Consider the following 22,896-nt stretch of genomic DNA (forward strand, 5'->3'; position numbering starts at 1 on the left):
ATACCTGAGTTACTAATAATCCCTAAAAAAACGCCTCTAGATGAATGTGAAAAGTTTTATATGCATGTAACATACAGTAAGTTTTTATTTTATGCCATCTTTATATTCAAAATCACTTTGTAATGATTTTATAATTTATTAATTAAATAATGTATCGATTCATTAAAAAAATGCAATAATTTGTTGAAGATTGTCTTCAGATGGTGAATTCTTTCACTGGTATAATATTAGTCTGGTCTAGTCAGTAATAAGTAGGGGTGTCACGATTTCGATTTTAAATCGAAATCGATCGAAATTAAATCACAGCTTCGAACTTCGAATTAAAAAATGGGATCGTCGATGCTGCCACGCCCCCGTTTCACGTCCGGTCGGCTTGCCAAGCGAGGAAAAAAACTCTCAGAGATGCCTTTAAAAACATCTGTCCAGCGGAACGCGATCATATTTTAAAGACGAGGGATGCTACAACTCCTTGAAATGCATATCATAAACAGGATTACCAGTGATCTGACTTTGGACAGAGCGCAGCTCACTGCACGTGCGCGATAGCGAGGGAGGCGCAAAGATGCAGCGGGTTATATTAAACAAAAGGATAGTTTGCCTCAGCTTGCATGAAACGCATAAAACTGAACAAATACGTAAGGGTTACTACTTTAGTTTATGTTCAGACGTCGGACAGATGCGAGCACGTGCACGCGAGACAGAGAGAAGCGCAGCTGCTTATTATGCTGGATTTATTTCAGATGCTATGAGTCCAAGACACACGCATTAAGTCCATGTTAGAGATGCGCAGATGGACTATTATTTCATAGCCTGCACTGGTGTCATCCTGATTTACCACGTTGTAAAACTTATTCCAGGCAACCCTTTCTGACATTCTATTTCCTTTGTTTTTAATTCTCATTTTTTGAGTTTGTCACGTAACGTTACCCTTCGCCGGCGTTGATAAGAGCTGTGTCAAAATGCGTCCTCATTTCTCCACGCTGTTAATGATAGACCGAATGGATCCTTAACAGCCGAGGATATCCCAAACAATTAAAAGCTTTATTAAATAAAAGTGTGTATTTATTAGAAAACTTTTTCTTGTCACTGTTTTAGTATTATAAGTTATGTTTTGTGTTAATATTATTCTGTTTATGTTGCGTATATTTCTAGGTTGATTATTTGATATGCTGTTAAATAGATTAATCTACATCAATGTGTCATATGTTCTGAAATAAATTTATATTTTTCTGATTACATATTTATTTTAATAAGTCAGAAATGTCTCCGCTGTTTTCTGCTGACAGGCGCGGTGGGCGCTACTGGGGGCGTGTGCAGCAGGTGACGCAAATTTTGGGTCCTCAGAAGGCTAGACCGTCTCATTTCAGTTCTCTTCTTGAACTTCTGAGGCTGCCACTATGAAAGACAGAGATGTCGCATGCTTAGAAGGACAGAGCTAATAACAAGCAGTCGATCCGGCACCCGCCCGAATTTAATTAAAATATTATTTTTCGTCACGTCATCCGCCCGATCCATGTAACTGCCAACCGCGCATAGTCATGTGCGTGCAAGAAGGAATCCTCTCTCTACAAGCTCTCGCGTTAAGTGAAGCCCACAAACCCCCATGCGAGTTTTGCAATGTGCATGTTAATGTTAAAGTATTATAATAATTATAATAATAATAATAATAATAATAAATAATGGCATATAATTTTTGTCTAAATTATATGCCATATAAAAAATATGTAAAAATCGAGAATCGGATCGAATCGTGACCTTAGAATCGAAAATGTAATCGAATCGAGGATTTGGAGAATCGTGACACCCCTAGTAATAAGTGTAACACTGTTTAAAGTGAGAGATAATTCACACAGACATCGTAAGAAATAATGTTAAATGTCCAATATGACTCACACACACTGTTAACATTTTTTTGCTGCCTTAAGTTTTTTTGTTGAATGAACTCAGATTTATCAGTCATTTGAACCTACTATTATTGATCTTGAATAGAGATGAGTTGTTGTTAAACTTATAAAATATAGTTGAAAGAAGTCAACTTCATTTTATAAGTTATAACAACTCATCTCTATTTGAGATAAATAATAGTAAGTTGACATGACTTGTAAATCCAAGTTGATTCAACAAAAAACATATAGGCAGCAAAAATGTTTTACAGTGCAGGAATATTTAAACATCTTAGGACAGATAGATATTTATTAGGGCTGGGAAAAGATTAATCGCGATTAATCTCATACAAAATAAAAGTGATTTTTGGCATAATATATGAGTGTGTGCTGTGTGTAATTATTATGTACATATAAATACACATTTATGTATGTATTTAAGAAACATTTACATAAATATGTGTGTATACATATACATATACACATATACATATATATATATATATATATATATATATATATATATATATATATATATAGATATATATAGATATATATATTATATTTTTAAAAAATTATATATAAAGTTAAAAAATCTGACATGTATATATGTATGTTTGTGTTTTTGAGTGTACACGGTAATTTCACGCAGTACACACACATATATTATGCAGAAAATAACTTTTATTTTGTATGCGATTGATCACGATGAATCTTTTTCCAGCCCTAATATTTATATTAAGACTGTAAAATATTCTTTGCTGCCTTAATATTTTTTTGTTCAATCAACTCAGATTTACAAGTCATACCAACTGCTATTACTATTATTTATCTTGACACAAGAGATGAGTTGTTATAAAATGAAGTTGACTTTTTCAACTATATTTATAAGTTATAATAACTCATCTTTAGTTATAACAGCTCATCTCTAGTCAAGATAAATAACAGAAAGTTTAAATAACTTGTAAATCTGAGTTGATTCAACAACAAAAAAATAAGGCAGCAAAAAAAAGTATTTTTACAATGAAGTTGCATCAATAAATGTCTACATTTTATTAATTATCTTGGTTAAGCTAGACAGACTTAAATCATATAACATCATCACATGACATTTAAGACTGGATGTGTGATTATTTATCTCTGGACTTTCTCTGCACTGTATGAAAAAGCGCAGCATGAAGTTAAAACAACTTGGTTTTGCAAATCAATTCAACCAAAACTATTTTAAGTTTTGACTTGTGAATTAAATGTTTTCAATTAAATTCTATGCATTAAAGCTTGTGGACAAATAACTTATAGAAGAGAGAATTATGTAATTATTTTAGGCAGATTTTTCTGAAGTGTCATGTTGGTTGAAGTGATTTATTAGAGCTAATCTACACCTATCAAAATATAGATACAGTATTATAAATATTACTGATTTTGCCAACATATAAAATTGTGCAAATTGTGTCTGTCTCTGTGTTATGAGACATACAGTATAGATTCTTATGTGTGCATGTAAGGGTTCTGGTCTTGTTGGTTATTGAATGTATATGCTGTCTTTATGTCATGCAACGGTTACTCTTGTTCATGTTTCTGATTTTTGTCCTTGTCTTTCATGCCATGGATTACTTTACTATCTGCACTTATAGATCCTGCTTTTGTTTTATGTCTGGACGACGCATTACAGTGCATGCCAAAAACTGTTGGTATAAATCAAATATAAGCCTAAAAAATAAGCCTATAAATTGTGCCCCAAATGATCTTTTTCATATTCCTTGAAAATAAGAATTTCATGACATGAGATGTATTTTAAATATATTTATTTTTAAAGAGAAACATAACCAGTGAAGCAGGATGACAAATGACCCTCACATTATTTATTGCTGTGGAGATATATATGCATGTTTCTCAGTATTTAATTATGTGTGAATGAAGTTTATTTGACAAATTCAACATGAACTGATATAATAGGAATGACTCTGACTCGAGAATGCTTGAAAGAGTTTATTAGAGAAACAGAATACAAAACATTCAGTCCAGCCCTGTATTTACCAGAAGAGCTGAATGTAAAAATATTCATCATTCAGATTAGTTTTCATGGTTTAGTTTAGGAGTATCATTCTGGTTGAACCAAACATGATAGTTGACATAGTAACCATTGTTGTACATGTAAAGTTTCTGATCGGTGGGGTTGTAGTCCAAGTAAACGTAGGAGTCCTGAAACTTCTCAAACTGAATACTAACATAAGTCTCCCGTCTGGTGTGAGTGTTAAAGGTGTAAAAGATCTCTTCAGTTTTAGAGTCGACGGATCGAGTGGCATACAGTACACCGCAGACCATGAACACATTACCTACAGACGGTTTAAAAACACTCGTCTGCCAAACCTCCCGTAGTTCAAGTGAGTTTTCGTCGATCTTTCCCAACACCAGTTTACCATTGGAAGCCTCTGTAGCGTAAGTGACCCACAGTCCGGTCTCATCGGCAGCAAAGTCCAGATTCTGGTTTGGAGAGTAGTGATAGGAGAATCTGGTGGTGGCTTCCGGTAGGACTTTGGTCTCAACCGTGGCGCTGGTCAGGTTAAACTTTGCCATTCTGAACGGGTTATTGTATTGGTAGTAAACAGCATTGGAGCGCACAATGTAATTATTACCACTGCCTCTCCAGTCATATTTATTATAAACGTAAAGTTGATTTGTTTGAAAGGCTTGTCTGATGATGAGTTTATAATAGTCAGAGTAAAGTGTGACTGTAGTGAACAGCGTGTCAGCAGCACCAGCGTACCAGTACATATTCTCTGAACCTGACACTGGACTCGAGTCTTTACCCCAACCTCCGTACTTATAACCTGAATTCAGATTGGCATTCAGCTGACTGATGATCGGTTTACTGATTCGATTAATTCCACCGTGACTGCAGACTCCTGCAATAAACATCAACATGACATGAGTTATAAAGAAATCGAGGTTAGTTAGACTGGAATGGTTCAGGGAAACTCACCGATGTTGGGGTTAAAGATTTCATTGTGGCGTCTCTCACACTCCAGCAGTTTCTGTTGAAGAATGATGTACTGTCGACGTGTGACCAGAACAAGGTTTCTGTCGTATGTGATCTCCAGACGAGTCAGCGCAGAGATCATAACATCAATCTGTTTCCATCAAAACAACATCTGGATCATCTTTTACATACACACATTAACATTCATTGTTCATTTAATTTTTATGAATGCTTGTGTAGACTGTTTGACAAAGAAAAACACAAAGACATAAATCTACAAACCAGATAGTATAATGATGCTGGTTAGATTGATTGATGAAGTTGTGTTGGTGTTACCTGTTCACGTATAGTTATGAGAACAGCAGATGTTATTTGTAAAGACGTCTGTAGCTCCACGATTAAAGCCTCCACCTGTTTGATCTTGATCTTCACCTCCTCTATGTGAAGTTCATTGTATGAATCCGGGTCGGCCTCCATCGACTCTATTAACACCGTCAGATTCACAATCTTTGCTATGTAGACCTTTATCTGAACCTCATACATCTCCACCTGTACAAGCACAACAAAAGACCCATTACACTTTTTATATATGCATTAGACGTTAACATAACTTTAGTTCTCGATGTAAACCTTGCTGATCTCGATCTCCAGTTTGCGGTTGATCTCGATCGATGTGCTCTCCAGTAAAATCAGCTCTCCGTTTGGAAAAGTGCCGTTGGGCAGGAATGCCTCACAAACACATTCTTCAGTGGTGCCGTTGGTCCAGGTGTCCAATGCCTACACAACATAAAGACATAATAATCAACAAATACATATATTGTATTAACCTTTAAGATGTTTTGTGTGTGATGGTGCAGATGTCTTACTGCCTGGACAGCAGTGTTGAGTAAAAGACAAGACAACAGTGTGAAGATCATGATGTCTCTGATGTACTACAGTCATGAGACTCGCTGCCTTTTAAACATCTTCACATATCTCAACATCTGCATGGAGCTTTCTTATCATCGCTCTTCAAACATCCTTCATCTAACAGTGTTATCATGTATTGACACGTCAGGTCAGGTGTGTTTCACCTCAAACATGTCTTTATTTGTTCAGTGTTAAACTTCACCATATGCTGCAATTGAGATAAACTAAATGATGTTGTCTGTTTCATCATAGGATCTCTGGTTTATTAGTTTGTAGAGTATAACACACCTGTGAAATAATGATTTTCTTCAGACCAACCTAACTGCTTCTGTTGAACACCCAACATTTTAAACATCATAGTTATTGGATAAAATGTGATGACTGAAAGTTGCTTTATGTTTTATTTACATTACATAAAATTAATGTATGATATTATTTGGACTTCTACAGCAAAAATAAATTTTGTTATACAGTTTTCCCCCTTTGTTTTCACTTTAGCTGCAGCATTTAATTGTACTAGTCAACCCTGTTACCAATAATCATTTCAGTATTACTTTAGTATAATAAATATCAAATATGCATCATAATATCAAATATATCTATCTGGTTTATAGCTGAGAGATTATGTCATGTTATGTCACAGAGCTGTTGAATGCTTTATTTTTGAAAATAATATGCACACTCGGGTGTGCTTTATTTTAAATAATTCTACAGGTAAAACTTATTACAGTAGCTTCTCTTTTTAATAATTTAATTTTTTGCTATTTATAGAGGTCTAAGTGAATATTAGGATATCTAGCATATCATTTAAACTGTATCACTGTATATTGTCATAACACATTTTATGTCTACCTTTAATAGTTTGAACATTTTTGTAATATCATTTTTCTGAAAATTTTTCAACAGTATATACAGTAGTTTGTAGTTTGCACATTTTCTGTATGCATTTAATATACAAATGATTCAATCACCTGCCCAAATATGCTGCATGCAACAGTGTCCTCTCTGCATCCCACAATGCAATACAATACAATTATCATTTCATTTATTATTTCCAGTTCTGTCAACACTTAACACAGCGTGTAAGAAGATAATTAGCATTCAATCTGATTCAGTTTTAGGAAAAGCTGCGCAGCTATTTCACAAACTATTCTTTAAAACAGTTGATATTATAGAGTTTATATTGAGTATTGTAGTGAGCAAGTAGTAATTGTAACTACTATTATGGCTACTTGACATATTTCTACTGGACCAAGCCGAATCTGTGCTTTTGGTCTTTTTCTCTTACAGTGTGAATTCGTGAAAAGTTTGATAAGTTTTCATTAATATATTGAACAAAGAGTGTTTAGGAGGCATGAAAGTAAATTTCTTTATGTTATGTTTTTTTTTTCAATTTCTGAGTTGTGTGTGTGTAAGTCACCAAATCCAACCTTATATTGTTTTAATCACTAAAACAAAACACCATTTTAAAAGATGTCAACAACTCCTAGTAACTGATTGCTGGGATTAAAAACATTTTTACACAGCGGGGTTAGTTGTCACACAGTCTCACAATAAAGTCTCAGGTATACAATGATGATGAAATGAAAACAATGTAAATATTATTCATCAAAATGATAACTGCTAATACAATATCAGGGGAAATAACTCACTATTATTAGTTTTTGTCCTATTAAAAAATGTATTTCTATGCATTCATGCTTAATTCAAGAATGGTTATATAAAGGATGATGGATGAATGAATGTGTAGATATCTATCTATTGTAGGCAGATATAGAAACAATATCCACCTTTAGTATATAGACAGAATTTGATTGAATTATTTGTGTTTAAACTAAATTTTCTAGCAGGTGTAACAACAAACTCTCTGTTTGTTACAATGAACCCCATTTGCACTCCTGTCACTTTAGGTGTAATTGTACGATAACGATAGATCCCACAAACAAACTTTAAGTGTTCATTTGTAGCAGAGATGTGTGTGTTTATTGTGTAAAAAATGATTCATCTAACTTTAATATTTTTAATGATATAGAGCTAAAGCCATAAAGTGTTAGTTTGTGCCCAACTCTTCCCCACTTCATACTGAACACAGCCTTTATAGTTTCAGATGATGTTTGGACTTTTTTACTTTCCTTTTCTCTGTCTTCTTTTCTTGTTTTTCTCTCCTGCTTTAGGAGTTGGTTTTGTGTTTAATGCAGGTCTGGATCTGGTCAGGTTAGCTGTTGGAGTCATGGGGTTAGATGTTGAATCATGTATTCCCTGAGCCGATGCTGGTTTACTGTTGGGAGGTTTGTGCCCGCTGGTGGAGATGTTGGGTTGGGAATACGAGCGTACGCTCAATGGTTTGTAAGACGTTGCCCCTGCTATGACAGGCAGGTGAATGTGTTCACTGCTCATGTTATTAACAGAGAAACGACTGCTGTTAGACATGACGATATGATGCCAGGAGCTGAGCGGTGTAGCAGAGAAGTGCTGCGGTCCGCTCCATTCCTCCCGAACACCGCTGGCTGATATTAACATAGAGCTGTGAGGAGTCACCGCCTCCACCGCGCTCTCGAAAGTCTTCAGGATCCTGTCGCTCTTTTGTTTCTCCTTCTTCTGCCGAGATTCCACTTTCCTCAGCTGACGGCGGTGATCTCGCATCATCTGCTTACGTGTGTCCGCCAGGCCTCTGGAATTCAGAAGAAACATACCGTGGTTTTAATCTACATTCACATTCACAACTACAAACCCAGAAGATGTTTTAGATGTGTTCCTGATATTCAAAAGCAAGACAGAAACTGTATGCATGCTTCTGGTCATGATGTAATAATTATACAAGACTCCTTCAGATCAATGAGAGAGTCAGACAGTCTGATCATTTTCTGGTCTATTTTAAAAACAGTTTGCCCAAGATGATGGACGGCTGAAAGAAAAGCAGATTTTAAATACACCATGTTTAATTTTCTGCAGATCTCCAGCAATAAAACAAAAAAGACAAAATCATAAATGCTCCCTCATTTGTATTAAATCATCACCCTACTGAAAAATCCAGCTAAGACCAGCATAAGCTTCCATAAGCTTTGGTTTTAGCTGGTATTGCTGGTGTGGCAAGCTGTGTTTGGTCACTTTTTAAGATGGTCTAGCTGGACTTAGTTGGTCAGGCTGGAAGACCAGCTGACCCACCAGCTTGACCAGCTTTGCCAGGCTTGGAGGACCAGCTACTGCCACCTTAAACCAGCTAAAACCAGCTACCAGCTTATGCTTGTCTTAGCTGAATTTTTCAGTAGGGTAATTAAATGAATAAACGTAAATGTCAAACTTACAGCATTACGTGTGAATGTGGTAATATAATATAATGTGTTCTGTGTGTGCGAGTCAGGTGTAGACAATACATTAGTTTAAGATGTATAGCCGCATCATAAATCTTTATGAGTTAGTTTAGCTGAGAACGGTCCATATGTCCTTCTATACAGTATAGTAATGTCAATAATCTGTCATGTGAGTAAGAGAGATCAGACCTGTAATCCACCATCCCTGTCCCGTCTCTGTCCAGTCTCTGAATCAGTTCTTCAATCTGAAATCTCTCCAATGGGATGCTGGATTGCTGGAGTGTCACAGAAAACATTCAAATAATATGGATGAGGGTTCATCTATACCCACACACTATACCTGAGAAAGATTTATTATAGAGTTTTCCGTTTCAAATGTTTGAGATTGAAGAAAATAAATGAGAAACAGTTTGGTTTAAACTCTCTAAAGATGAGAATAATAATGATGAATAGAGTAAATGCACTACTATTGTATTGTATTGTATTGTATTGTATTTGTATTGTATTGTATTGTATTGTATTGTATTGTATTGTATTGTATTGTATTGTATTGTATTGTTTTGTATTGCTATTATACCTGAACAGCTTTTCTGAAGTCCACGACTGAAACATGCATCGTACCGTCCTTGTCAATATTACGGAAGAAATCCCACAGGCGAAGTTTGCGCTGGTCAAGATAATCCTTCAAAAGACAATTCAACAAAACCCATGATATAACAAAGATCACAAAATATTTTTGCATTATTGCATTTGCTAAATAATAATGCAAAAATGTTTGCAAATGAAAGTTCATGAGGTTTTGTTATTGTGAAGTCCAGACCTGAATGATCTTCATTGGGTCAATGCGCTTCCGGGGCTTTTTGGCAATGAATCCCCCGACCCCTCCATACTGCACCTGTAGACTGGGATTCTCCTGACAGGTCAACTCTAACAGCTGAACAAAGTTCTCATTCACCAGCACATTCTACACAAAACAATCAGACACTTTACACTTTATTCTGATAATACAAGACAAAAATATTCATGCATAGTCAGTTATTAATGATAATCTTTTGTTGTTGCCATCAAAGGTCCAGTCAGCTTTTGGACTAAATGATATTTATATGTTTACCAGACACTTTTAGTTATTCAAAGTGACTTAGAGTCCATTACAAGGTATATATTTGATCAGTATGTGTGTTTCCTGGGGATCAAACCCACAACCTTTAACACATCTAATGCAATACTCATACATTAAATAAAAAAACACTTAACCACAGTGTGCATGTAGTAGTGAATAAAGTAAAACTGAATTAAATGAATTTGACATGTAAATGACTTACAGATATGTTGATCTCCTCTATGGCAGTTTTAGGTGTATTCCTGATGACATTGATCAGAGTTAAAGCTCCCTCTACTGTCAATGAGTTATATGCCAACTAAAAACACACAAAACAAACAAACTTAATACTGTACATATACACCTCAGCTTTATCAACCCAGAACATATTTCATATTGACGTGATATGAGTCCTGCTTATCACCTTCAGTATTCTCAGTGTGTCATTGGCCTCCAGGCCCTTACAGAGCATACTCGCACCCTCGTCTGTGATGCGGTTGTTGTTCAGATTCAGATCTATTAATGTGTTGTTGAACTTGAGAGCTTCACCTAAAGCCAAAGCTCCTTCATTCCCGAAGCCGTTCCATGACAGGTCCAAATGTTTGAGAGTACTGTTGACCTGACCCAAGAATATAATGCTGGATTATTAACAACACCATCATTCAATAACATCATCATGTGGGACTGCCTCAGAACACAAACATGTCATTGAACTGAATTAATTGTATTATTCAGGCTCTCGTGAAGACTCGTTCTGATTGACCAATTGTGTTGAATTGTCAAATGAAATTTAAAAAAGAAATGTTTTATAACTAATTTCAGTAAACTATACTCTGTTATTATTGCACAAAAAATAACAACAAAAAACTCTTCTGTTCTCTTTCACCAAGGTTCAGTGAGATTGAGCTTTCAATGAGGCCTGTCGACCACTAGTGGACAAATGATGAACTGCATTTCCATTCAAGACTTGACATGGTATCATTGAAACACATATATTGTATCATTGAAACGCCTTTTTATACGCTGTAAAAACTTTGCTAAGACCGTAATTTCATATCAGTGGTGTCATGTGTTTAATGTGAGATTGTGTTATGTAATTGTGTTTGTGTGATGGCACCTTTAGACCTGCACAGAAAGCTACGGCTCCCTTCATTCGCAGATGATTCCAGCTGAGATCAAGAACCTCTAAACCGTCATTGTTTGCTGTATAAAGATGACTCTAACTTATTTGACGCTTTTCTTTGTATTGTAAAGTTTGTCACAGATGTGTTATGGATATCATACTGACCTATCATCTGACCGAGATGCTCCCCACCTCGACCACAGAAGCGATTGTGACTCAAATCCAACTCTTTGACTCTGTAGTTGCTCTGAAAACACACAGTTTATTCTGTCACAATAACAGCTGATGTGTCTGTATTTCATCTGTCTATTAACTCACCGATAAAGCATCTGCAAACCATCTGGCATCATCTTCACCAAATTGATTCCCTGTTATAATAAACACTGTCAGATTAAACTCAATGTCAGAGCAGATGGTGCACTAAGATGCAAAAATACCTGAAAGTTTTAATGATATGATGGAAATATTTTCCAGGAGCATTTTAGCCACATATTCAGCGCCTGCAGACTGCAAGTGATTGTTGGACAGATTCTACAAGAAGATGAAAAGTTGATTTTGCTTCCCTCTAGTGGACAGATTTAATGCAGTATGTCATGATATAAAATATCATGAATAAAACCATAGAGACACTCACAAGATGTTGGATAGTCAGATTGGTCCTCAGCATCTCCATGAGATATTTTGCTCCTTCAGCCAATAGAAAGTTATCTGCTAACTGCAGGGTTGTGGTGTGAACATCTGTCTGTACACACAGAATAACACACGGCTCATGTTAACAACATCAGCACCGCTTACAGGCACAGAAAACACCTCATCTCTTACCACAAACGCGATGGCCAGGGCTTTTCCTCCCAGTGGACCCAATCCATGATGGTTCATATTAATCATGTCAGAACCCAGATTTCTGAGAAAATATCTGACCGGCACAACACCCACCAGTTTACACGCCTGTAGGTATATTTCTCCAGTAGACAACAAATCATTTGTCTTCACCTCTGATAGAAAAACACAAGTGCACTTTATGTGTTAAAATTCTTTATAAATGTAAGAGGATTTGATGAATATGTCCACCTTACCCTGAGCGTCCAGCTCTGTTTCAGATTCATCATCCAGGATCTTGACATGATCTGAATCTTCTTGCTCAATCAAACTGAGTGAATCCAGTGAGAGATGGTTAACATTCATATCATCACTTCTCATCTTCTACATGCACGTCAATCTTCTTTCTTTCTGATGTATTATGGTTCGGCAGTGTGTTCTGGTCTGTATTAGGCTGGTTAATCTCTTAGCAACAGGTGTACATGTGATATCTGAGCTGTCATTAAACATGTATGTCAGTCACACACAGTCAGCTGCTCAAATTCCTGAAGTCTCTTCAGACATTTTATATTGCTTACCCATGGTAACCATAGCTAGGGTTAAAATAACTCATGTCTTGGTTTTATCATAACTATAGCAAGGCCTCAACTATGGCAAAAAAAAAATATTTTTTCAAATGATCTAATTTTGAAAATCTACAAAAAAATGGCCAAAAAATATATGTACTGAAACATATTTTGAAATTTTCACAAAAATATTTTTGGCAATTTTTTGTATATTTTAAAATATACATTACAAATATACAAATATACAATTTATATTACACAAACAAAAGCATTTATATTCACGTCATATTGGAAGAAAAACTTTGTGTAAACATAACAGGTTTGAAAGGGTTATAATTATACTTATAATTTTACATTTTATACAGACTTATACGTTGAATTCTAAACTTTCAAAATTTTATGCAAACTCTTATATTTTGTCCAGGAAAAATATATATTTTGCCATATGGGTTGTAAAATTAGGAATGTATTTGTTGCCCCTGAAATACTTCTTTAAAATATATGTTGACATATGAAGAGTAAAACTAAATTCAAAAATATATTTAATTAAGCTTTACTTTCTAAAAAACGTATTTAGCATTTATTTAAAACATATTTTTGGCCATATTTTTTTTTTCATTTCAATTGGACCACGCCCATTCTGTCAACATCTCGGTTCCCGGTGTTGTGTCGAAGTCTGTTCCCCCTATGTTCCCCCTATTTTTCCCTTCAGTGACAGTGTAGTGTTTTTATTGCGTTTTTATCATGTTATAGGTTTTATTATTTATATATTTAAAGTTTTAATGGCTACTGAGATGTATATGTGTGCATTTCTGTAATGTATCTGTATTATTCTTAATGGTAAGTCAATTATTTTTACAGTATGAATCATATTATATGTATAATATTTATTTAATTATGTATGCAAACATTACATTTTTAAAACAACCAGTAAAGGAAAAAAAGAAAAAGACAGGCTATATTTTAAAAGACATACCCTAATAGAAAACTGTCAAATGTATGAAATATTTAATAAATTGTATTATAAAATACATGATATTATGCCTTTTTAGTATAACCAATTCAAATCTTTAATCTTTCTAAATGTAACGTGATGAAAACGCTATGGGATACAGCATCGCGAGATGTTGTGTTAGATTAGGATAAAACCTACCTCTTAAATCCCATGAAACGTTACGGGAGAGGTTACTGCGGTCAAGCCAGCCGCCACTCCGAAAAAGACGGTCAAACTAGCCCCCCGTTTTTTTTCTGTGTGCACATAAATTAGACATTACGGTAAATGCACGAGAGGAATGATTTCAAAATAAAAGTTTCTCACTTAATCTGTTGATATTTCTGTTGCATTATGTGTCTGTTTTAAGTCATTGCTAGGGTATTATGGGTGGTTGCTAGGCTGTTTCTCTTGCATTCAGTGTGGTTGCTAGGGTTCTATAATTAGTTGCTAGGCTGTTTCTGTTGCATTCTGTGTGGTTGCTAGGCTGTTTCTTTTGCATTATGTGTCTGTTGTCATTGCTAGGGTATTATGGGTGGTTGCTAGGCTGTTTCTCTTGCATTCAGTGTGGTTGCTAGGGTTCTATAATTAGTTGCTAGGCTGTTTCTGTTGCATTCTGTGTGGTTGCTAGGCTGTTTCTTTTGCATTATGTGTCTGTTGTCATTGCTAGGGTATTATGGGTGGTTGCTAGGCTGTTTCTCTTGCATTCAGTGTGGTTGCTAGGGTTCTATAATTAGTTGCTAGGCTGTTTCTGTTGCATTCTGTGTGGTTGCTAGGCTGTTTCTTTTGCATTATGTGTCTGTTGTCATTGCTAGGGTATTATGGGTGGTTGCTAGGCTGTTTCTCTTGCATTCAGTGTGGTTGCTAGGGTTCTATAATTAGTTGCTAGGCTGTTTCTGTTGCATTCTGTTTGGTTGCTAGTCTGTTTCTGTTGCATTATGTGTCTGTTGTCATTGCTAGGGTATTATGGGTGGTTGCTAGGCTGTTTCTCTTGCATTCAGTGTGGTTGCTAGGGTTCTATAATTAGTTGCTAGGCTGTTTCTGTTGCATTCTGTTTGGTTGCTAGGCTGTTTCTGTTGCATTATGTGTCTGTTGTCATTGCTAGGGTATTATGGGTGGTTGCTAGGCTGTTTCTCTTGCATTCTGTGTGGTTGCTAGGGTTATATAAGTGGTTGCTAGGCTGTTTCTGTTGCATTCTGTTTGGTTGCTAGGCTGTTTCTGTTGCATTTTGTGTCTGTTTTAAGTCATTGCTATGGTATTATGGGTGGTTGCTAGGCGGTCTCTCTTGCATTCTGTGTGGTTGCTAGGCTGTTGCTAGGGTTCTTTAAGTTGTTGCTATGGTATTATGGGTGGTTGCTAGGCGGTCTCTCTTGCATTCTGTGTGGTTGCTAGGCTGTTGCTAGGGTTCTTTAAGTTGTTGCTAGGGTATTATGGGTGGTTGCTAGGTTGTTTCTCTTGCATTCTGTGTGGTTGCTAGGCTGTTACTAGGGTTTTATCCGTGGTTGCTAGGTTGTTTGTGTTGCATTCTGGTTGCTTGCTATGCTATTGCTAGGGCTTTTTAAGTGGTTGCTAGGGTATAGCTTTGGTTTTCTGTGATTGCTAGACTGTTGCTAGGGTTTATGGGTGGTTGCTAGTCTGTTTCTGTTGCATTCTGTGTCTGTTTAAGTCGTTGCTAGGGTATTATTGGTGGCTGATAGGCTGTTTCTATTGCATTCTGTCTGTTAAAAGTCATTGCTAGGGTATTATGGGTGGTTGCTAGGCTGTTTCTCTTGCATTCAGTGTGGTTGCTAGGGTTCTATAAGTGGTTGCTAGGCTGTTTCTGTTGCATTCTGTTTGGTTGCTAGGCTGTTTCTGTTGCATTATGTGTCTGTTGTCATTGCTAGGGTATTATGGGTGGTTGCTAGGCTGTTTCTCTTGCATTCTATGTGGTTGCTAGGGTTATATAAGTGGTTGCTAGGCTGTTTCTGTTGCATTCTGTTTGGTTGCTAGGCTGTTTCTGTTGCATTTTGTGTCTGTTTTAAGTCATTGCTATGGTATTATGGGTGGTTGCTAGGGGGTCTCTCTTGCATTCTGTGTGGTTGCTAGGCTGTTGCTAGGGTTCTTTAAGTTGTTGCTATGGTATTATGGGTGGTTGCTAGGCGGTCTCTCTTGCATTCTGTGTGGTTGCTAGGCTGTTGCTAGGGTTCTTTAAGTTGTTGCTAGGGTATTATGGGTGGTTGCTAGGTTGTTTCTCTTGCATTCTGTGTGGTTGCTAGGCTGTTACTAGGGTTTTATGCGTGGTTGCTAGGTTGTTTGTGTTGCATTCTGGTTGCTTGCTATGCTATTGCTAGGGCTTTTTAAGTGGTTGCTAGGGTATAGCTTTGGTTTTCTGTGATTGCTAGACTGTTGCTAGGGTTTATGTGTGGTTGCTATGGTCTGTTTCTGTTGCATTCTGTGTCTGTTTAAGTCGTTGTTAGGGTATTATTGGTGGCTGATAGGCTGTTTCTATTGCATTCCGTCTGTTAAAAGTAATTGCTAGGGTATCATGGGTGGCCGCTAGGCTGTTTCTGTTGCATTCTGCATGGTTGCTAGGCTGTTTCTATTGCATTCTATGTCTGTTTTAATTCATTGCTAGGGTATTATGGGTGATTGCTAGGCTATTTCTGTTGCAGTATGTGTCTGTTTAAGTCGTTGCTAGGGTATTATGGGGGGTTGCTATGATGTTTCTGTTGCATTCTGTGTCTGTTTTAAATCATTGCTAGGGTATTGTGGGTGGTTGCTAGGCTATTTCTATTGCATTCTAAGTCGTTGCTAGGGTATTGTAGGTGGTTGCTAGGCTATTTCTATTGCATTCTGTGTCAGTTTAAAGTCATTGCTAGGGTATTATGGGTGGTTGCTAGGCTGTTTCTGTTGCATTCTGTGTCTGTTTTAAATCATTGTTAAGGTATTGTCGTTGTTTGCTAGGCTATTTCTATTGCATTATGTGTGGTTGCTAGGCTGTTACATTTTTTTTTTAAATGGTAGCTAGGGTATAGCTTTGGTTTTCTCTGTGATTGCTAAACTGTTGCTAGGCTATATGGGTGGTTGCTAGGCTGTTGATCTGGCGTTCTTTGTGGTTGCTAGGGAATTATGGCGGTTGCTAGGCTGTTGCTCTGGGGTTCTGTGTGGTTGCTAGGATGTTGTTGTGGAATTCTGGTTGGTTGCTATGCTATTGCTCTTGTTTTCTGGGTGACCGCCAGACTGTTGATAGGGTTTTATTGGTTATTGCTAGGCTTTTGTTGAGATATTACGGTGGATTACTATGAAGTTGCTAGCATATTAAGGGTGGTCGCTAGGCTGTTGCTGTGACACTCTATGTGATTGCTGGGCTGTTGCTAGGCTACGGTATTTAAATTGGTTGCTAGGATATTTCCTGCAAGTAAGCCTACGAAGGCCCTGTATAGGCATAGCCTAAAGGCCCAGTGCAGGTTTGCTATTTCTATAAGATCAAATACATGTTTATTTCTATAAGATCAAAGAGGTGCTTAAAGGAAACGACCTGTTTGCACAGAATAATTTCATCTGAGAGTGACAGTATCCAACCTCAAGGTGTCACTCACACCATACCAGGCCAATCTGATATGGATTTTGTAAAATACAGCTCTCCAAAATATAAGTAATACTTGATTGTTTCTATAAGATCAAATAGGTGCTTAAAGGAAACTACCTGTTTGCAGAGAATGATTTTACCTCAGATTGACAGTATACCATCTGAGGGTGTCACTTACACCGTATTAGGCCAATCTGATATGGAATTTGTAAAATATAGCTCTCCAAAATAACCTAAATACACGTCTATTTCTATAAAATCAAATAGATCTTAAAAGGAAACTACCTGTTTGCACAGAATGATTTTACCTAAGAGTGAGAGTATACCACCTCAAGGTGTCACTCACACAATATCAAGTCAATCTGATATGGAGTTTGTAAAATACAGCTCTCCACAATATCATGAATACTTGGTTGTTTCTATAAGATCAAATAGTTTTTTTAAGATCAAATAGATGTTTAAAGGAAACTACCTGTTTGCACAGAGTGATTTTGCCTCGCAGTGGCAGTGTCCCACCTCAGGGTGTCACTCACAACATGTCGGGCCGGTCTGGTATGGAGTTTGTAAAATACAGCTTTTCAAAATAACCTAAATACATGTTTATTTCTATAAGATCAAATAGGTGCTTAAAGGAAACTACCTGTTTGCACAGAATGATTTTACCTCAGAGTGACAGTTTACCACCTCAAGGTGTCACTCACAACATATCAGGTCAATCTGATATGGAGTTAATAAATTACAGCTCTCCAAAATAACCTAAATACATGTTTATTTTATAAGATCAAATAGATGTTAAAAGGAAACTACCTGTTTGCACAGAATGATTTTACCTAAGAGTGACAGTATACCACCTCAAGGTGTCACTCACAACATATCAGGCCAATCTGATATGGAGTTTGTAAAATACAGCTCTCCAAAATAACCTAAATACATGTTTATTTCTATAAGATCAAATAGGTGCTTAAAGGAAACTACTTGTTTGCACAGAATGATTTTACCTCAGAGTGACAGTATACCACCTCAATGTGTCACTCACACTGTATCAGGCCAATCTGATATGGAGTTTGTAAAATACCGCTCTCCAAAATAACCTAAATAGATGTTTATTTCTATAAGATCAAATAGGTGCTTAAAGGAAACTACCTGTTTGCACAGAATGATTTTACCTCAGAGTGACAGTATACCACCTCAATTTGTCACCCACACAACATCAAGCCAATCTGACACGAAGCCTGCAAAACACAGCCCTCCAAAATATCATAAATACTTGATTGTTTCTATGAGATCAAATAGTTTTTTTTTAAGATCAAATGGATGTTTGGAGGAAGCTACCTGTTTGCACAGAGTGGTTTTGCCTCAGAGTGACAGCACCCCACCTCAAGGCGTCACTCACAAAACACCAGGTCAATCTGACATGGAGCCTGCAAACCACAGCTCTCCAAAATAACCTAAACACATGTCTATTTCCATAAGATCAAATAGATGCCAAAAGGAAACTACCTGTTTGCACAGAATGATTTTACCTAAGAGTGACAGTATACCACCTCAAGATGTCACTCACAACATATCAGGCCAATCTGATATGGAGTTTGTAAAATACAGCTCTCCAAAATAACCTAAATACATGTTTATTTCTATAAGATCAAATAGGTGCTTAAAGGAAACTACCTGTTTGCACAGAATGATTTTACCTCAGAGTGACAGTATACCACCTCAATTTGTCACTCACACAATATCAAGGCAATCTGATATGAAGTTTGTAAAATACAGCCCTCCAAAATATCATAAATACTTGATTGTTTCTATAAGATCAAATAGTTTTTTTTTTAAGATCAAATAGATGTTTAAAGGAAACTACCTGTTTGCACAGAATGATTTTACCTCAGAGTGACAGTATCCCACCTCAAGGTGTCACTCACAACATATCAGGTCAATCTGATATGGAGTTTGTAAATTACAGCTCTCCAAAATAACCTAAATACATGTTTATTTTTATAAGATAAAATAGATGTTAAAAGGAAACTACCTGTTTGCACAGAATGATTTTACCTAAGAGTGACAGTATACCACCTCAAGGTGTCACTCACACAATATCAAGTCAATCTGATATGGAGATTGGAAAATACAGCTCTCCAAAATATCATAAATACTTGATTGTTTCTATAAGATCAAATAGTTTTTTTTAAGATCAAATAGATGTTTAAAGGAAACTACCTGTTTGCACAGAATGATTTTACCTCAGAGTGACAGTATCCCACCTCAAGGTGTCACTCACAACATATCAGGTCAATCTGATATGGAGTTTGTAAATTACAGCTCTCCAAAATAACCTAAATACATGTTTATTTTTATAAGATCAAATAGATGTTAAAAGGAAACTACCTGTTTGCACAGAATGATTTTACCTAAGAGTGACAGTATACCACCTCAAGGTGTCACTCACAACATACCAGGCCAATCTGATATGGAGTTTGTAAAATACAGCTCTCCAAAATAACCTAAATACATGTTTATTTCTATAAGATCAAATAGGTGCTTAAAGGAAACTACCTGTTTGCACAGAATGATTTTACCTCAGAGTGACAGTATACCACCTCAATGTGTCACTCACGCTGTATCGGGCCAGTCTGATGTGGAGTTTGTAAAATACAGCTCTCCAAAACAACCCAAATAGATGTTTATTTCTATAAGATCAAATAGGTGCTTAAAGGAAACTACCTGTTTGCACAGAATGATTTTACCTCAGAGTGACAGTATACCACCTCAATTTGTCACTCACACAATATCAATTCAATTTGATATGAAGTTTGTAAAATACAGCCCTCCAAAATATCATAAATACTTGATTGTTTCTATAAGATCAAATAGTTTTTTTTAAGATCAAATAGATGTTTAAAGGAAACTACCTGTTTGAACAGAATGATTTTACCTCAGAGTGACAGTATCCCACCTCAAGGTGTCACTCACAAAATATCAGGTCAATCTGATATGGAGTTTGTAATTTACAGCTCTCCAAAATAACCTAAATACGTGTTTATTTCTATAAGATCAAATACATGTGCAAAGAAAACTACCTGTTTGCACAGAATGATTTTACCTCAGAGTGACAGTATACCACCTCAAGGTGTCACTCACAACATATCAGGCCAATCTGATATGGAGTTTGTAAAATACAGCTCTCCAAAATAACATAAACACTCAATTACTTCTATAAAATCAAACACATGGTTAAAGGAAACTACCTGTTTGCACAAAACAACTTCACTTCAGAGTGACAGGATATCATCTGAAGGTGTCACTCACACAAAATCAGGCCAACCTGACATGGAGCCTGCAAAACACAGCTCTCCAAAATAACCCAAACACATGTCTATTTCCACAAGATCAAATAGACCCCCAAAGGAAACTACCTGCTTGCACAGAACAATTTCAACTCAGACTGACAGCATACTACCTCAAGGCGTCACCCACACAACATAAAGCCAATCTGATACAGAGTTTGCAAAATAAAATGTGTATTTAAATTCTTTTGAAGAGCTGTATTTGACAAATTCCATATCAGATTGTCCTGATATGTTGTGAGTGATATCCTGAGATGGGATACTGTCCATATGAAGTTACATTATTCTATGCAAACAGGTAGTTTCCTTTAAGCATCTATTTGATCTTATAGAAATAATTGAGTATTTATGATATTTTGGAGAGCTGTGTTTTACAAACTCCATATCAGATTGGCCTGATTTTGTGTGAGTGACACCTTCAGATGATATACTGTCACTCTGAGGTAAAATCATTCTGTGCAGACAGGTAGTTTCCTTTGGGCACCTATTTGATCTTTTAGAGGCGGTCAGGTATTTATGATATTTTGGAGGGCTGTGGTTTGCAAACTACGTATCGGATTGGCTTGATGTTGTGTGGGTGACGCCTTGGGGTGGTGTACTGTCGGTCTGGGGTGGGGTTGTTCTGTGCAAACAGGTAGTTTCCTTTGGACATCTCTTTGATTTTGGAGAAGTAATTGAGTTTTCATGCTATTTTGGAGAGCTGTATTTTACAAACTCCATATCATATTGACTTGATATTGTGTGAGTGACACCTTGAGGTGGTATACTGTCACTCTGAGGTAAAATCATTCTGTGCAAACAGGTAGTTTCCTTTAAGCACCTATTTGATCTTATAGAAATAAACATGTATTTAGGTTATTTTGAAGAGCTGTATTTTACAAACTCCATATCATATTGACTTGATATTGTGTGAGTGACACCTTGAGGTGGTATACTGTCAATCTGAGGTGAAATTATTCTGTGCAAACAGGTAGTTTCCTTTAAACATCTATTTGATTTTATAGAAACAAACATGTATTTAGGTTATTTTGGAGAGCTGTATTTTACAAACTCCATATCAGATTGGCCTGATACGATGTAAGTGACACCCTCAGATGGTATACTGTCACTCTGAAGTGAAATTACTTTGTGCAAACAGGCAGTTTCCTTTAAACATGTATTTGATCTTATAGAAATAACATGTATTTAGGTTATTTTGGAGAGCTGTATTTTACAAACTCCATATCAGATTGGCCTGATACGGTGTGAGTGACACCCTGAGATGGTATACTGTCACTCTGACGTAAAATCATTCTGTGCAAACAGGTAGTTTCCTTTAAGCACCTATTTGATCTTATAGAAACAATCAAGTATTTATGATATTTTGGAGAGCTGTATTTAACAAACTCCATATCAGATTGGCCTGATATGGTTTGAGTGACACGTTGAGGTGGTATACTGTCAATCTGAGGTGAAATTATTCTCTGCAGACACGTAGTTTCCTTTAAACATGTATTTGATCTTATAAAATAACATGTATTTAGGTTATTTTGGAGAGCTGTATTTTACAAACTCCACATCACACTGACCTGATACTGTGTGAGTGACACCCTGAGGTGGTACACCGTCAATCTGATGCGAAATTACTCTGTGCAAACAGGCAGTTTCATTTAAACATGTATTTGATCTTATAGAAATAACATGTATTTGGGTTATTTTGGAGAGCTGTGTTTTGCAGGCTCCATGTCGGATTGGCCTGGTGCGGTGTGAGTGACACCCTCAGATGGTATACTGTCACTCCGAGGCAAAATCACTCTGTGCAAACAGGTAGTGTCCTCCAAGCACCTATTTGATCACATAGAAACAATCATGTATTTATGACATTTTGGAGAGCTGCACTTCACAAACTCCATATCAGACTGGCCCGATATTGCGTGAGTGACACCTTGAGGTGGTATACCGCCAATCTGAGGTGAAATTATTCTGTGCAAACAGGTAGTTTCCTTTAAACATGTATTTGATCTTATAAAATAACATGTATTTAGGTTATTTTGGAGAGCTGTATTTTACAAACTCCATATCAGATTGGCCTGATACGGTGTGAGTGACACCCTGAGATGGTATACTGTCACTCTGACGTAAAATCATTCTGTGCAAACAGGTAGTTTCCTTTAAGCACCTATTTGATCTTATAGAAACAATCAAGTATTTATGATATTTTGGAGAGCTGTATTTAACAAACTCCATATCAGATTGGCCTGATATGGTTTGAGTGCCACGTTGAGGTGGTATACTGTCAATCTGAGGTGAAATTATTCTGTGCAAAC

The 22,896-nt window shown here is 36.5% G+C and overlaps 2 protein-coding genes across 5 annotated transcripts; both read right to left on the reverse strand.

Annotated features, from left to right (window-relative positions):
- Positions 1-3,859: 3,859 nt before the first annotated feature.
- olfm4.1 (olfactomedin 4, tandem duplicate 1) lies at positions 3,860-5,886 on the reverse strand. 2 transcript variants are annotated; one of them, XM_055172763.2, is made up of 5 exons: positions 5,730-5,886; positions 5,494-5,640; positions 5,200-5,412; positions 4,867-5,014; positions 3,860-4,789 (listed from the first exon to the last, which is right to left on the reverse strand). In XM_055172763.2, the coding sequence occupies exons 1-5, from the start codon at positions 5,778-5,780 to the stop codon at positions 3,957-3,959; spliced, it is 1,392 nt and encodes a 463-aa protein (XP_055028738.2). In that variant the 5' UTR covers positions 5,781-5,886; the 3' UTR covers positions 3,860-3,956. The 2 variants fall into 2 exon arrangements, with proteins under 2 accessions (XP_055028738.2, XP_055028739.2); XM_055172764.2 differs by having other exon boundaries at positions 5,733-5,843.
- A 1,252-nt stretch (positions 5,887-7,138) lies between these two features.
- lrrc74a (leucine rich repeat containing 74A) lies at positions 7,139-13,872 on the reverse strand. 3 transcript variants are annotated; one of them, XM_073869156.1, is made up of 14 exons: positions 13,844-13,872; positions 12,382-12,455; positions 12,128-12,300; positions 11,940-12,047; positions 11,743-11,836; positions 11,624-11,673; positions 11,471-11,552; positions 11,300-11,385; positions 10,607-10,801; positions 10,406-10,501; positions 9,904-10,047; positions 9,661-9,765; positions 9,273-9,358; positions 7,139-8,443 (listed from the first exon to the last, which is right to left on the reverse strand). In XM_073869156.1, the coding sequence occupies exons 1-14, from the start codon at positions 13,855-13,857 to the stop codon at positions 7,897-7,899; spliced, it is 1,854 nt and encodes a 617-aa protein (XP_073725257.1). In that variant the 5' UTR covers positions 13,858-13,872; the 3' UTR covers positions 7,139-7,896. The 3 variants fall into 3 exon arrangements, with proteins under 3 accessions (XP_073725257.1, XP_073725258.1, XP_073725256.1); XM_073869157.1 differs by having other exon boundaries at positions 12,128-12,221; positions 13,844-13,859; XM_073869155.1 differs by lacking the exon at positions 13,844-13,872 and having other exon boundaries at positions 12,382-12,736.
- Between the last annotated feature and the right edge of the window lie 9,024 nt (positions 13,873-22,896).

Source organism: Misgurnus anguillicaudatus, chromosome 7 (assembly GCF_027580225.2).
Source record: "Misgurnus anguillicaudatus chromosome 7, ASM2758022v2, whole genome shotgun sequence".
NCBI lineage: Eukaryota > Metazoa > Chordata > Actinopteri > Cypriniformes > Cobitidae > Misgurnus > Misgurnus anguillicaudatus.